General features: G+C 40.3%; 1 protein-coding gene and 1 pseudogene across 1 annotated transcript in view; both read right to left on the minus strand.

Annotated features, from left to right (window-relative positions):
• The window catches only part of LOC115221583, a 6,319-nt pseudogene extending 3,660 nt beyond the window's left edge, over positions 1–2,659 (minus strand).
• A 1,754-nt stretch (positions 2,660–4,413) lies between these two features.
• LOC115221790 overlaps positions 4,414–12,500 on the minus strand; it is a 10,362-nt gene continuing 2,275 nt past the window's right edge. The window contains exons 2-4 of the mRNA XM_029792020.2: positions 11,143–11,194; positions 7,766–7,840; positions 4,414–4,943 (exon numbers count right to left, since the gene is read on the minus strand). Coding sequence (XP_029647880.1) covers positions 4,441–4,943; positions 7,766–7,840; positions 11,143–11,194 — 630 coding nt within the window. The 3' untranslated portion in view covers positions 4,414–4,440. The remainder of the gene's footprint in view (positions 4,944–7,765; positions 7,841–11,142; positions 11,195–12,500) is intronic.

The raw sequence follows: 12,500 nt of genomic DNA on the forward strand, positions 1-12,500 counted from the left end.
GATAGAGTGAGAGTTTGGGGTTCTGACAAATGTTATACTGAAGTAACTTCATCCTATAAACACTATGTACAATATGATGACTTTACTCAACGTTCAACCGTTTCTTGTACAGTATTTAACCAGACACGTACAGAGATAATCGACCCCCGTATAATAAGTAAGCAAATATTTTTTGTGTTATATTGCTCGCTGTATTTATATTTTTTCTTTCTTAAAATATGGAGACAATTGCTATATATTTCTTTATTGCCCACAAAGGGCTAAACATAGAAGAGACAAACAAGGACAGACAAACGGATTAAGTCGATTATATCGACCCCAGAGCGTAACTGGTACTCAATTTATCGACCCCGAAAGGATGAAAAGCAAATTCGACCTCGGCGGAATTTGAACTCACAATGTACCTATTTCCTTACTACACACAAGGGGCTAAACATAGAGGAGACAAACACGGACAGACAAAGGGATCAAGTCGATTATATCGACCCCAGTGCGTAACTGGTACTCAATTTATCGACCTCGAAAGGATGAAAGGCAAAGTCGACCTCGGCGGAATTTGAACTCACAACGTACCGGCAGACGAAATACGGCAACGCATTTCGCCCGGCGTGCCAACGTTTCTGCCAGCTCGCCGCCTTCTGGAGACGATTGTTATAGGCCACGTGTTGTGTTCCGTGCAGTTTGTCGCTTTTCTGAAAGAAAACTTTGTTGCATTCCTAAGATGTTTATGGATGACTGCTTAAATATTGAATGCATTTACAAAACTCTTTACCTCAAACCTCAACTGCAATTAGATCATACATCGGATAGAAACGAACCACTTATTTCTAGAAGCCATCCCAACTTATTTCTGAATATATGTCCTAACTACCTTCCCTACTTGTAATTCCTGTACACCTGTATATTTAGCACATCTGACGTCATTGCTCTTCGGAAATCCTTCCAACCAATGAGAGCAGTTTGAAAGTAACACGTGGTTTCTTAGTTTGCATAACAGATTAGTTTCTCGTTAGGTTTGAAATCAGAGCGTGTTAGGCCTCAGCAGCCTCTTATTTTAAACTTATATATTATAGAAACATAAAGTGTACGTGTATACATAGGCGCATATATGTACATATATAGATAAGATGTGCATATAAGCATATATAGATAAGAATATATCCGTAAATATTTTTATGACACATCTATATTTTGTCTTACAGTTGCTAGCAGCGCTCCTTCTGGTATGTTGTACTCCAAATGGATTTTGGCCGTCAATCTCATTCTTCTGCTTCTGGTTGCTGCAATTTCTCGATAGTGTCATCCTTTTTGCACAAAGACGATAACGAAGGTTTGTAAAGATAAATTACTTTCTTTTCCGTTTTCTTTCTCCTTCCTCTCCTTCCTCTCCTTCATCTCATTCCTTCCTCTCCTTTCTACTCCTCCTTATCGCTCCGCAAACTCATTTCCGCCCTCCAAATATACATGGATGTGTATGCGTGAGTGCGTGCGTGTGTGTCTGTGTTTGTGTGTGTTTGTGTGTGTATGTGTGTGTGTGCGTGTGTGTTTGTTTGTGTGTGTGGTGTGTGTGTGTATGTGTGTGTGTGTGTGTGCTTGTGTGTGTGTGTGCTTGTGTGTGTGTGTGTGTATTTGTGTGTGTGTGTGCTTGTGTGTGTGTGTGCGTGTGTTTGTGTGTGTTTGTGTGTGTTTGTGTGTGTTTGTGTGTGTGTGTGCTTGTGTGTGTGTGTTTGTGTGTGTGTGTGTTTGTGTGTGTGTGTGCGTGTGTGTGTGTGCGTGTGTGTGTGTGTGTGTGTAGAATGCTGCAATGAAATCTAATGTAGAAGCTTCTTGGTACGGTCAACCCCTACAGATGTGAAGCTCCCTCTCCGTTGGACCCAAGAACTTCTCCATTCTGTAAAGGTGTCTACCAACAGTTATTTAGACCAAATGTCACAGAGATCGGCCTGTCCAGTGCTATGGATACCATTTAGTATATCAAATAAGCCAGTTATACAAAGACACCACTCTCTGCCTGAATGATGGCCTCGTTAAATCCAGAGAAAAGACCGTTACCAGGGATCCAGGGGTTTCCCTTTGTTTTACACATCACACGCAAAATGGCAGCCTTCAACGCGTCTGTAATAATAGGAAGCGAACAACTGTTCCCTCTCGCTTTCATTCCTGTTCTTTCCCTCTCCCTCTCTTTCCCTTCTCTCCCTTCTCTCTCCCTGTCTTTCCCACTTCTCCATCTCTCTTTCCCTCACTCCTTTCTCTCTCACTCTCTCGCCTCCTCTCTCTCTCACTCTTCCCCCCTCTCTACGTCTCTCTCTCTCGCTCTTTCTCCTTTCTCTGTCTCTCCATATCTTCTCTTCCCTATCTTTCTCTCTCAACATCTCTCCAGATGTATTAGTCCTGCTGGGTGGTCACATATTTATAAATATTCGCGACCAACAACTGCTGTGACGAGAATTCAGTCATGTCAAGACACATGCGGGGCTTTTCTTGGGCAATCCACCCGCCGAGGGCTTAAAGTGACCAGCACGCCGATGTAGGTGGTGGCATTGATTCTGGGACCCAGGGGAAACAAGCGAATTTGCATGATATAATCCTCATTCCTCACTTCCCTACGACCATCAGAGACATCTCCGCGAATACAATATTGATGCCTGAACATACGCATCTCTCGTTCATCCGGTTTGCTTTTTGGTTTTGTTGGAATTTGTTGTTACTTGGGAAGAAGCAAAGAACGACTGGTTACTCGGAGTACTCCAGTTTAATCAACAAACTCTTCGATCAAGTCTGTCAGTTCTCACAAACACACCAGAAGCCTATACCCATCCTCAGCAACACAAAATACCCTCGTGGGCCTAGTTTTACATTGAGACTAAATACATATCGATACGTCTCTGTATATTTATTTATTCTTTAGTGTTACTTCTCTCAAACCCGAGTCTCCTCCCAGTCGAAATGTTGGTTACTTCCCCTGTTGGTGTGTTCTTCTGTGATTATTCTTTTATCGTTCTGTTCTTTGATGTTTGTCCCTCTCAGGCTTATGTTCTAGTTACCGGCACCACAAGTCAGGGAGACTCCATCAAAAGTTGTCTTATCTTCATTCAAAGTATTCCCCCAGAATTTATAGATTCGTTTATTTATTTATTTACAGATTCCTCTTCACGTTAACTGACTTTGGTATCGACCTGCGATTTAAGTGATGCTGACAACATCCATGGACCTTTTCCCGATCAAAATTTTACCTGATCTTTATTAAATTTTCACTACTAATCTTACCTGTTAATTGCAATCCTTGTAAGTCACTAACTGTAGAAATACTAACAGTAGTAACGTAAACAACTAACAATATCAACAATTCCACATTCGGAGTTAGAGTATTATATACAGAGACAGTCTGAATAGGTTTTTTCAGTTTCATCAGGTTAAAGTGAACATTTGTTAAGTTAACCAAAGGGTTAGAAGTAAAATTATTTAGTAAACTAAATAAAAAATGTTTTGATTTAAAAGTTAAGAATTATTGTTACAGGATATATATAAATAGATAAGGATTGTATATTATTTAACAATTTTATGTATAAAATCCGTGTGAAATAAATAAAAGCAATTGAAAAATCAGCCTGGTTTGGGGAGATTTGCTTTAAGAAAATGGTTACGGAAAGAGAATTCATTAAATTAGAACCTATTTATGTCGTTTAATGAAACAAATCATATTTATCTATCTATCTATCTATCTATATAATATATATATTAATATATATATATATATATTATATTATATATTATATAATATATATATATATATATATATATATATATATGGGCAGGCATGGCTATTTGGTAAGAAGCTTGTTTCTCAACCACATGTTTTCGGTCTCAGTATTAGTTCGAGGTACCTAGGGCTAGTGTCTTTTACTATAGCCTCGAACCGAACGAAACCTGGTGAGTGGATTTGGTGGACGGAAACTGAAAGAAGCCCCCGTCTTATGTGTATATATATATATATAATATATATATATATATATATATATATATACATGTATATATATGTAATTTTGTGTCTGTGGTTGTCCCTGAAACATCGCTTGACAATCGATATTGGTGTGTTTACGTCCCCGTAACTTAGCGGTTCGACATAAGACACCAATAGAATAAGTTCTAGGCTGATAAAGAATATGTCCTGATGTGTAGGTCTTCAACTAAAAACATTCTGTAAGGTGGTGCTCCAGCATGGCCGCAATTAAATGACTGAATGAAGTAGAAGAATACAATATTAAAAGAATATATAAAAGCATCGTATAAGTTATGGATTCAGAGAGAAGCGGGCCTCTGTGACGTGAAATATCTCAACAGAATTGCGTGGATTTTTGGATATTCTATTGTATTGTGTAATGCCCAATATAAATATAAATGCAAACACGTATATTAAAAAATCTCGAATGTAAATTCAATTCAATATTTACTGCACACAACGCAGGTTAATTCTTGGCCATTGACATACGGTGGACAAGGCAATGAACCGCAAATGGCCTGAACGAAATACAGTAGAGCTCCGTCTTCGTTTCTGTAACCCGCTGGATCTGCTTCTGGTGTTTGGTCCACGCACACATATTCTTCTCTGCCCTTATGACCGTTGTGGGCTGTCATCAAATATCCTGAATACTCAGCCGTCCAACCAGCGTAACACTTTGTCCTGGCAGGTAACATCATAACAACAGCAGGTTGTCGTGTCAAACAGACAGCGCACGGAACGTTGTGATCATGAAGTGATTCAGCGTTAGCAAAAGAAAAGAGTTTATTATTGGTCGGGTATAAACTTATTTCATATTCACTGCCATAAATGAAAGCACTTTTTTCAACTTGTGTCGTATAATTGGCCCAAATGGGATCGTTAGGTAGGCATAAGAGATTACTTCCGCCACCGGTATGGGAATAATGTTCTCCACCAACCACACCTAGAAATAATAAGGAAAAATTCTAAGATAGAAATCAAAGTTTTACATGAAAAGTTGTATAAATAGACTGGAAAGGAAATTTCAACTTTAAGATTGCGAATGTAAACATTCACAAAAGCAAGATTTCTGTATGTGTGGCAACGCCTGTGTGTGTGTGTGAGGAGAGAAAGAAAGAGAGAGAGAGTGTGTGTGTGTGTGTGTGTGTGTGTTTCTGTATGTGTGTGTGCGTGTGTGTTTCTGTATGTGTGTGTGCGTGTGTGTTTCTGTATGTGTGTGTGCGTGTGTGTTTCTGTATGTGTGTGTGTGCGTGTGTTTCTGTATGTGTGTGTGCGTGTGTGTTTCTGTATGTGTGTGTGCGTGTGTGTTTCTGTATGTATGTGTGCGTCTGTGTTTCTGTATGTGTGTGAGCGTGTGTGTTTCTGTATGTGTGTGTGCGTGTGTGTTTCTGTATGTGTGTGAGCGTGTGTGTTTCTGTATTGTGTGTGTGTGCGTGTGTGTTTCTGTATGTGTGTGTGCGCGTGTGTTTCTGTATGTGTGTGTGCGTGTGTGTTTATGTATGTGTGTGTGCGTGTGTGTTTCTGTATGTGTGTGAGCGTGTGTGTTTCTGTATGTGTGTGTGCGTGTGTGTTTCTGTATGTGTGTGTGCGTGTGTGTTTCTGTATTGTGTGTGTATGTGCATGTGTGTGTGTGTGTGTGTGCATGTGTGTGTGTGTGCATGCGTGTGTGTGTGAGGACATGTGTGTTTGTGTAAGCAATGTGTACGTTTGTGTGTTTGGATTCTGTATATGTCTGCATAAGCGATATTTATGTGTGTGTTTGTGTGTGTGTGTGTGTGTAAGCTATGTGTGTATATTGTCTGTTATCGTGTGCGTGATGTATGTGTTAAAGTTCGCTTTTATGTGAGTGTAAGGTGTGTGTGTTGCTGTATGAAACCGCGTATATGAGTTCGCAGCTCTGCGTGGGCATAGTTTTGATATACATATATATATATATATATATATATATATATATATATATATATATATATATATATATATATTATATATATATATATATATGTATGTATGTATGTATGTATGTATATGTAGGCGCAGGAGTGGCTGTGTGGTAAGTAGCTTGCTTACGAACCACATGGTTCCGGGTTCAGTCCCACTGCGTGGCACCTTGGGCAAGTGTCTTCTACTATAGCCTCGGGCCGACCAAAACCTTGTGAGTGGATTTGGTAGACGGAAACTGAAAGAAGCCTGTCGTATGTATATATGTGTGTGTATGTGCTTGTGTGTCTGTGTTTGCCCCCCCCCACATCGCTTGACAACCGATGCTGGTGTGTTTACGTCCCCCTCACTTAGCGGTTCGGCAAAAGAGACCGAGAGAATAAGTACTGGGCTTACAAAAGAATAAGTCCCGGGGTCGATTTGCTCGACTAAAGGTGGTGCTCCAGCATGGCCGCAGTCAAATGACTGAAACAAATAAAAGAGTAAAGAGTAAAGAGAGTAGTGTGTTTACCGGTAGGTATTTGTGGTTGTGAAGTGAATTATGATGGGTTTCGATGTCCCTGTGTGGGTGTCACTGGTTTGAGAAACGAAGGAGTTTGTGCAACGCATGTCGTTGTGTTTTGCGCAATGGAAAAAAATGTTGTTCACGTTTGAACTGTAACGCAGGAGAACATTTGTATAGGAAAAGTCCAGAGACGATGGTATGTAGAGAATTGGTGGCCGACAGGTGATTACAGGTCGTTTGGTCGAACATACCGTAGTGCAGTGGTTTTCAACCAGGGTTCCGCCAGTACAGTCCAGGGTTTCCGCAAGAAGTTACAAAACTGCTAAAATCGGCAGTAATTTTTAAGTCTCCTGTGCAGATATGTGTGCATAAGACTATTAAATTATTGCACAGGGGTTCCTCGAGCCAGTTGAATGTTTCCTTGGGGTTCCGCTCCAGCAAAAAGTTTGAAAAGCACTGCCGTAGTGGGTGTCTAAACGTATTGCTTAATCTCGGATGAGTGATGCCTACATACTCGTTATGATCATGTAGACTTCATTTGATACAGTACGGGAGTTACTCTTTCGCTTAATGAACGGGACTAGGAGGATCAATTGTCAGGTTAAGTGGGGGCAATAACGTTTAGGATGAATGGAAAGCGGAATCGGAAAGTACTAGAGATTCCTTCTAGGGTTTACAGAGCGGTAGAATCTGTTCTTAAACAGATCAGGAACAAGCTTAAAGGACGTGAGATCGATTACGAAAGAGGTAGGAGGTGAGTTGGTTCGGAATGAAAGACCCGGAATCGCATTATGATTATACACAAAGAGATTAGGGGATCTGTAGAAGGAGAATTATTTGAGGGAGAGGTCAAGTTTAGAGAGGCGGAGAAGAATGGTCGCAAGTCAATCCCTTACAAATATTTTCAGTCTCTTTATGTTTCTAGTCATTAAATACAGTCATTAGTTGCTTATGCTTATGAAGTAGAATATGTGGGGGTGTTTACTCCACGTTGAACACTATGTGTTCATTTCAGTCACTATTTACGATCTGTTGTCACCGTAATGACCGTTTACCATTCAATTGAGCCAGCATTTGCAGTGATTGCGGTTGTTTAGCAATGCGATACACTATAAGCGAATATGCGTATGTATGAAAGAGAACGAGAGGGAAAGAGCGATAAAGAGAGTTTGTGAGAAAGAGTATGATTGTCAGTGTGTGAGAGAAAGAAACAGAGGCGGAGTGTGAGGAAGAGGAAGAGAAAGAAAGAAAGAAAGAAAGAAAGAAAGAAAGAAAGAAAGAAAGAAAGGGAAAAGGTGAAAGAGAATAGGGAATGTACTAACCATCATACACAAGACCTGAAGAAGGTGAGCAGCTTGTTCTACCCCACCGGGTATACAGTGATCCGAGACCGGGTCCTGTGGAATCAAAATGAATCAATGTAGTTTATTAGAAATAATGGGTGAAACATCTACAAGGGAAGTTCTTGGTTCAATGTTATGGAATTTTGGATAGAATAACTGGAAGAGAGGAAGGAAGGACCTGATAGAGACGGCAGGATGTTGAGAGAGGAAGAAGTCAAAGAAAGAAAGAATTATATGAATTAATACCTCCACGAGACTCGATAAGAATACATTGTTAAGGAAGGGAAGAGGCAGGTTCATATTGAATCTTTTGTGACGTTGTTGTCAAAGAATTGTGAGATTTATCTTTGAAAATACCATTTCTGAACGAGTAATTCTTTCTTCTATGAAGGATATGGTTAGGGCAGCGGACTCGCGGTCGTAGGATCGCGGTTTCGATTCCCAGACCGGGCGTTGTGAGTGTTTATTGAGCGAAAACACTTAAAAGATCCACGAGGCTCCGGCAGGGGGTTGTGGCGATCCCTGCTGTACTCTTTCACCACTCTTTCTCCCACTCTTTCTTCTGTTGGCCTGCTCGCTTAGCCAGCGGGGTGGCGTCATTCGAAGGCTAAAACAATGCGAACGCATTGTGACCAGCGATGTGTAACTACATCTGATGGACTGGTCGGTCACGTGATGAAGGATGTATGAATGTAAATTTGGATACGAAAATATATATTTAAGAATATAATAAAGTTGAAATTGCACTTGAACAGATATTCACGCATCATTTGCAATTCTTAACGTCCGACTCGTGTATTCACCGGTCAAACACAAATGTCAGACTGATGCCTGAAGTCATGAAGGCCATCAAATCTACAATAGAAACAGTATTCAATCGAATAAGCATGCAGCATCGTCTGTCGACCGAGCTAAGAAGAGTGGCGTCCGGATTTAGAACCGAGAAGCCCATTCTAACATTTTATTGCAGTCTCCACCCAAAGCCGGGAAAATCGGCAATAAGCCTACACGTTTTGTTGTTGGGGTGAGGAGGATGCAAATGCAAAGACACCGATGAGGGTCCAGGAAAGAATAACCACTGAAAAATGGTAAAACACTTACGAGGAAGAGCTGAGACTAATGGAGGACACAGAACGCTACCGGCTGGATTCTTGTGTCTCCTGCAGAAATTTCTTAGTTGAGCTACCAAATATTTTGGATGGTGGATGAAAATACCACTATGCAGGTGTGTTATCAACAATGTCTGCATAGGTGAGAGTAGGAGTATTGAGAAATTCTGGCTGTCGGATTGTGTTATGGAGTGAATTTCAGTAGTTGGAAGGTGTTTCTTAAGCTATTGTATTGACCGCTGTGACTGTTGCAATTAAACACGTCAAACTGTGAGAGCGAATACAGCTTCTTCCTTGACGATGTCCCTACAGCTTTAAGCTTCGGATGTAGTTGAGGCTGAGCCATATGCCCTACAATGAGACTTCAATGCATATGGTGACACTGATCACAGAAGTGGTAAGAAGTGATTGCGAAGAATGGCGTCCCTTTACTAAAATGCGGATGGAGGGGACTAAATATACCTCTGTGCTGGAAATTGATTCTTCGTATGGCATCAGAAACAAATGCCGGACACTGGGACTTGGAAACGGAGTGAAAAACCTTTTGGTTAGGCAGTTACGTCTTCGGCTGCCCAAAGCTGTGGAGAAAGCGGTTCGGTATGAGGCAACATGATAAAAGAACCATTGGAATAGTCCGGACTTTAAAGTTGCCTTGCGAAGAAAGAAGGACGTTTACAAAGATTTTGGCAGGGAAATTTTCAGCAGAAACAGTAAATACGTCTAAGATTAAGTCATGGGAGGATTGTGGATTCAAGTTTGATTCTGAAATGAGATTGAAAACAATCGATTCTTGCATAGCAAATGCTGATTTCGAACCAGAAACCCTCTTCCATAACTACCATTAAGAAGTTGGCTAATTAATAGACGAGCATCTATGGGAGGAGGTGAGAATCTTAATATTTTGGTAGATACGAGGTGCGTCGAGGTGCGTCTAGGGACTAAAATTAACCTCAAAGAAGCTTAAGTCAGACTGGCGACTACAGCGCTTAAATTTGTCAAGGTCGCTAGAAAAGTTTCAAGTCGGCCTGAGATGATAAAACACTTCAAACTGCGAAGGTATTCATTTTCTGGATGGCTTGTGTATGTCAGGTACAAAGATTCAAAGACAATGGGAATCCAAGAGATTTGAAAGGGAGACAAGATAGAGATTTCCACTCTTAGTGGTAACATCATGTTGAGCTTACTGAAGAGCTGTCTGGCTTCCGTCTACCCAAGCAATCAGGTAGTCACACTACAGCAAGGCTTCAACTTATCGTAAAAGTTGGGTGAAAAGTTCACACTTTCCCTGTATATGACGAAAAGGTATAGATTCACGTGTCGCCCGACAGGCTGGGTAAAGGTTTGCAGGAATCTGAGATAAGGGGCAATTTCTAGTTGCCTGGAATCCCCTATACGAACCCCAGATATTACTGGAACAACAGATGCACCTCGCATTCTCTAGTATTTCTTGCCTACATCTCTCTCTATATAAACGGCAGTTTGTCTGTGCGTGTTTCTGTGTGTCTGTTTGCTTGTACCCTCACCCTGACCACGGCTTTCAACCGATTCTGATGAAACTTGACACACACATAGCCCAATGTCATAATTCAAAACTAACGCAGGGAAAATTTTGAAAAGTTCCCCCAGTTCTGAAAAAAATCGATAAATTCGACATGGGGTCGAGAATCAGAAACACAAACCACAAACTGTCTAGGGGACGCAACTCCACCTTTTTTAACTGTCAAAAAAATTTACCATAATTTTTTTCCATTTTTTTGCTATTTTTTGGCTATAACTCTCTAAAAATGCTTTATAGTTATTTCCCTTACAAACCTGAGCAACGCCGGGCGATACTGCTAGTTTAACATTAAAGCTCAACTGAAAATACTTTCCAGAATACTTTTTCGGATTATGGTTATATACAAGCTTGAAACTACAAAGAGATATTGACGTGGCCTGAATGTACACACGTCACCGAATTGAGTTATGTCTGATGAAAGAAATTATAGTAAAGCTATTTTAATAATATAAATTTAGGCAGGTACCATTGTGTTGAATATCTTATTGAGAAAATAGTGATAATGATGGAGAACTAATGCAACACAGATGAGATTGGATGTCAGCAGGAAGGGAGACACAGTTAAATGGTCTAAGATAAATACTGTGAAGGTGAACACTGAATATTTTATAATATTTAATCCGAAACTTAAGATTTTCTTGTCATTTTTTTCTCTTGACAGTTTCGTATGTTTTAAAATTATTTCTTACTTGGTGTGTTAACAGGTTTATCATCGAGAGATTTCTTGGAGAGGAAACGGTTCTGTGGAAAAGAAAAACAGAAATAACATCATACAATTGGAACTTCGGAATATTTATTACCGGATAGAATCTATAACAATGCAGTACAATGATGGCAGATTCGAACAGATTCTTATGACGATATCGGTGACATAGACATTGGCCATTCCACCAATTCTATAACTTTTGATTACATTGAAGCGGTTTACTCGCATTTATAGTTCGTTCATTCATCGGGTTTTTCTTTATTTTATGCTCTTGTATCGCAAAAGTATACACAACACGATGAGGGATAATAGCTCTGCTGTTTGTCAAGGATAGACTAACATTATGGTCTAAATTTCTGTCAATTTGATTATTTCTATCAATGCAGTTGTGGAGGCGCAATGGCCCAGTGTGAGTGTTTATTGAGCGAAAACACACCTAAAGCTCCACCAGGCCCCGGCAGGGATAGTGGTGATCCCTGCTGTACTCTTTCACCACAACTTTCTCTCACTCTTACTTCCTGTTTCTGTTGTACCTGTATTTCAAAGGGCCGGCCTTGTCACTCTCTGTGTCACGCTGAATATCCCCGAGAACTGCGTTAAGGGTACACGTGTCTGTGGAGTGTTCAGCCACTTACACGTTAATTTCACGAGCAGGCTGTTCCGTTGATCGGATCAACCGGAACCCTCGTAACCGACGGAGTGCTTCCATCTATCCATCAATGCAGTTGTGCATGACTTTCTCTTGGCGTATACACTGCTATGTTTCTGATGCTCTATTGCGGTTGAGGTGTGCAAGTTCTCCGATTGTGCACCTTTGTTCAGTAGTCAATGAACATCTTCAGGGCAGCTCTTAACCAACCGCTCCTGTAAGTTGTCCTGATTCGTTGTTGAGTATTTTCACTGGGTGCTCAGAAAAAACTCATCAAGGGAATATGATGTATTAATTAAAGGTTGTTTGAATTGATGCTAAGGCCCCGCTGCCTTGATTTTGTTTACTCTGTTTATCCATGAGAATGGGAATAGGTTCTGATCTTCCTTGTATTGCTGAATAATATTCACCAATACTTACTGCTCATCAAGCGTTCACCGTGTGTGTGTGTGTGTGTATGTATGTATGTATGTATGTATGTATGTATGTATGTATAAATGTATGTATGTATGTATGTATGTATGTATGTATGCATGCATGTATGTATGTATGTATGTATGTATGTATGTATGTATGTATGTATGCATGTATGCATGTATGTATGTATGTATGTATGCATATATGCATGTATGTATGTATGTATGTATGTATGTATGTAACTATGTGTATGTATGTATGTATGTATGTATGTA

The sequence above is a fragment of the Octopus sinensis genome, linkage group LG18, assembly GCF_006345805.1.
Source record: "Octopus sinensis linkage group LG18, ASM634580v1, whole genome shotgun sequence".
Lineage (NCBI taxonomy): Eukaryota > Metazoa > Mollusca > Cephalopoda > Octopoda > Octopodidae > Octopus > Octopus sinensis.